The following is a 4070-nucleotide window of genomic DNA, read 5'->3' as shown; positions in this document are numbered from 1 at the left end:
CCCCCCCCAGCTCCGACATCCTTCGCGGATTGCGGCAATATGTCAATGGAAGACACAGACGAAAGCAAACACTCTTTTATGAGCTTCCACAGCACTTGAGAAAGCCAGCCGGCGTACGTCCAGTTCTCATTTTCCGACCACCACTGCAAAATATTGAAAACCATCAACTTGGACTACAGGCGGATTGTTGCCCAAATGCAGTGTATCATAGCTGGCAGGTTTATGGCTGGCGTGGGGACGTTGTTAGGCGATATTAGAGCCTCTTATCTTGATAAACGTGGACTGCTCCACGAAGTTCATTGCAAAATTCCATTTGGGACAGGTCTTCGTCGGACGTATAGCCAACACACGCGAAGTTTCGTCTGTAATGCGCGGTGCTATCTCGCTTTACGATTCTGGTTCTCGTCGGTTTGCTTGAAACTGAACCCTCTCTGTAAATCATCAAGGGCCAGTTTTGCTGACCTTAATGACTCCCATTCACGTGCGAGCATGCCAAATGACAGAAGGTCATGCCACTTCCGGTCCATGAAGAGTGCCTCCTTCATGACGCCTTCAAGGCGGAAGCCCATTTTCTTATATAACGCGGTGGCCCTCTCGTTGTAGGCCCCTGTTCCAATCTCAACGCGGTGCAGATCGGCAAATCGAAAGGACCAGTCCAAGGCCCAGTTAATGGACTCCCGGCCGTAGCCTCGGTTCTGGTACGGGGCGGCGATCTGAATCCCTATACGAGCCCGCCGCATGACATCGGGTCCTGTCCTCTCCACGATGAGAATCCCTATCGGTATCGACTTCCGCCGAGTGTCAAACACGAGTTCTGTTGGCGTGTCCATCTGCATCGAAGCCTGACTAGACGTCTCATCCTTCTCATATGGCAGACAAACCATTACAGCGAGGCAAGCTGTCCTTATCATCTCCTCTATTTCTTTGTAGCCGTTCTGCCGGGACTGAGGCCTAAGAATTCCGAGAAGTGCGAAACCGTAGTTGACGGGATCGCTCCAGAAACTACGGAAGATGAAGTGCTTGTCGGATTCATCGTCTTCGATTGCGCGGTAGATAAGATTCTCAGACCGGAATGCCCCCACAAGGCTCGACTCCATGGTCTCCATAGTATATGGGGAAGCGTCGCGTGGTCGCCGTGTCATGGCGCTCTTGCACTTAATCACGGGTCTATAGCCAGCAAGGACCAACTGTTTTCAATTGAATGATTGCGCTTTTAAAGGACACAAAAGAAGGAGATCGTACCAGAAAGGGTGCAGTACCTTCACGATGATGATGAGTGCACTGGGAAATAACAAGCTTCTAGTAACTGAGCTGGGACAATGTTCGCGGTTCAAGCTGCACATTCTTATGCCGAGGAGCCAGAATTGAAACGCGATGGCCACTGAATCGAGAATCTGGGTGAACATCATGTTGCAGCCAAGCAAGCCCAGTAGCCGGGTAGACTGGGGGATCAAGCTTCTGCAAGACTTGTCCACAACTTCCGAACCGGATTGGTTTCACGGCAGTGACCTCGACATCTTCTTGGGCTTGTGCTGCACAGCACCTTGTGTGACGCGCCACCCAAGCTATCAGTCAATTCGGCACGGCTTGCCTTTTAGTTGGTGCGGGATGTTTCAGATCCGAATCAAACCAGGATGTGAGTCGATGCCAAGGCACAGGGTCAATACAAAAGGTCCAAGCCACAACCTGTCAAACGAGGTGGCCGATTAAAGAGGATGCTGGTAGCTAGCTGTCACGTGACCAGATGGTCTGGTATGGAGATTGCGGGATTTCCGACAGATAGAGACAGACAGACAACAATACACAACAGACGCGATGAACAGGTCAATTCCTCAGAAAGGACGTATCTACTAGGTCGCCATTACCCTGTCTCCGCCTGACGGTCTGACAGCAAGCAACAGTGTCAATCGTCGGCAGCAGGGCGTAGCCAGTAGCCTGATCGGTACGCTGAACCTGTATGGCACCAGCTCAAGGCTTGGGTTTTCTGCAATAATCGAAACAGAAGTAGCTAGAGGGAGAAGCGATGAAGTCACAGTCTATCGAGCTGCGTTGTAATTTGCAGCCGGTGTTGCCCTAGCCGGCCTTATCTTAGGCATTGCTTTCATCAGAATTCCGAAGGATGAACGGGAAGGCTGGGAAGCCTCGACAGTTGACAACCTGGACCTAGAAGCAACCACCGCATCTATCTTGCGCACATAGCAGATATGATCCGGAGGAAACAAGGCTTGTTCATCTTTACATTAACTACAGTTGCATATTCGTCCAATGGGTAGGTACTATAAGATGCAGGTCCTCGTCACGTCATGTATGACACACTTTGCAGAGTTGATGTCGGTTAGGTCGGTCGACGAATACCGCTAGACTAGCAGCATGTAGACTCTTGTACATAGAAGCCTCAGCGTGAATTATAGGGACTGCTTCCTTGTTATCTTCGAAACGTGAACCAAGTAGTATTCCCGATTCAAACCTGGGTTACCAGGTGTTAATGTTTTCGACCCCTTAAAGAAAGTTCCAATGTCTATACGAAACTGTGACTACTCAGGGAGACTGCACATTGCGGTCAAGGATCATCACTCTTGCAACCCCTATCCCGTGTGAACATGCCATCGGAACTATCCGATATGATTTTGCAGGTTTTGTACGAACGAGTTATTATGTACCAGGCGTTTATATGGTTCTAAGAGGTTACAACTGTCAAGATGTGAGGGATGATATGGATGGAATAGATTGATTGATTAACTAGAAGGAGTAGAACAGAGTGGTACACCTGGAAGTGTAGATATATACGTAGTTAATAGAGTGGCTGGTGAGCTCGTAATGTAAGTGGCTGGTCCACTATTCCAACAGCAACCAGTGAAGATCTACCTATTATTATTTAATTCAGGTATATCGAACCGGATATGGTCTTTCTACGGGATTTTCCGGTTCAATGTCCTCCAGGCTTGTGTAAAGGTGGAGACATCGCCGAAGCTCGGCACGAAATTTTGTACAAGGCTAGGAAGCAGAGTGCGAAGCAAAACAGGAAGGACGATGAGAGGGGAAGGGAGGAGAAACCGGGAAGCGGAATGGGAAGTGAAGTAGTAAGCAACACATGAAGTAAGGAGCGATTATCTCCGCTCAAATGGGTTGAAGATATGGAATTTGTACTCCTATTGGAAATGCGAAAGATACGGGAATTGTGTCATGCCCCTAGAGACGGACAGAGAGCCACATCAATCTTGCATTTAAAGTCTAGCAGCGTCTCCTTGAATGAAGCGACTTTAATATGCGCTCAAATCAGACTATAGGCCATATACCTCTACAGAGTTCGTTTTTCTTTTCAAACATGATTGGAACCACGAGAGACAGCAATCGATCCATGTACGGCGTTTATGACTGGGAAGACGAACACGGAAACATTGGTGTCGAACTTTCGAACGAACTGCAGTCAAAGGTGCATGTGACCGAAGCAAGAAGTCTCTTTGACGTTTCTAGTTATGAAATAGGTGCTTGAACTTCTCTTGCAAGCTACTTTAACCGGGAAGGGGTGGAAGGCGCAGACTATGCGTAGTAGTCGACGGGGGGCTCTCAAAAGCCAGAGAAGCCCAGATCCGGTATTATTTCGCGTGGTGCAAAGCCGAAAGTCTGCTCGAGGGCTTCAGCATCACAGTATTAACTATGAACTCGCCAGTCCAAAAAACACTGGACAAGGTTTACTCTGTGATTACGGCGGCAGAGAATTTTGCGCTCTGGTGACGAAACATATTCGTTGCTATCGGTAGTAGGTGGGTGACAGAAGTCGTGGGCTTTGCCGCTGCCATCTACCGCAGAGAAATGAATGGATATATAATAGAAAGGATTTCCTAGCTATATAGACAGTTATTACCTCAATAATCAATCTAAACATCTATCTTACCCATAGGTGAGGCCTATCAAGCCTTGACGTTTATACTTGTGAGCGAACTCAGGGTTAGGGTTAGGGTTAGGGTTAGGGTTAGGGTTAGGGTTAGGGTTAGGGTTAGGGTTAGGGTTAGGGTTAGGGTTAGGGTTAGGGTTAGGGTTAGGGTTAGGGTTAGGGTTAGGGGTTAGGG

The 4070-nt window shown here is 48.4% G+C and overlaps 1 protein-coding gene across 1 annotated transcript; it reads right to left on the bottom strand.

The window, feature by feature from the left end:
- Nucleotides 1–377: 377 nt before the first annotated feature.
- Nucleotides 378–1142, bottom strand: JN550_013911 (uncharacterized protein; the record flags this gene model as incomplete). The annotated part of the gene is made up of 1 exon (XM_049312550.1): nt 378–1142. The coding sequence occupies one exon, from the start codon at nt 1140–1142 to the stop codon at nt 378–380; it is 765 nt and encodes a 254-aa protein (XP_049164120.1).
- Between the last annotated feature and the right edge of the window lie 2928 nt (nt 1143–4070).

This window comes from Neoarthrinium moseri (genome assembly GCF_022829205.1).
Source record: "Neoarthrinium moseri strain CBS 164.80 chromosome Unknown scaffold182_Wmoseri_CBS_16480, whole genome shotgun sequence".
NCBI lineage: Eukaryota > Fungi > Ascomycota > Sordariomycetes > Amphisphaeriales > Apiosporaceae > Neoarthrinium > Neoarthrinium moseri.
This window is presented reverse-complemented; position numbering and strand designations above follow the sequence as displayed.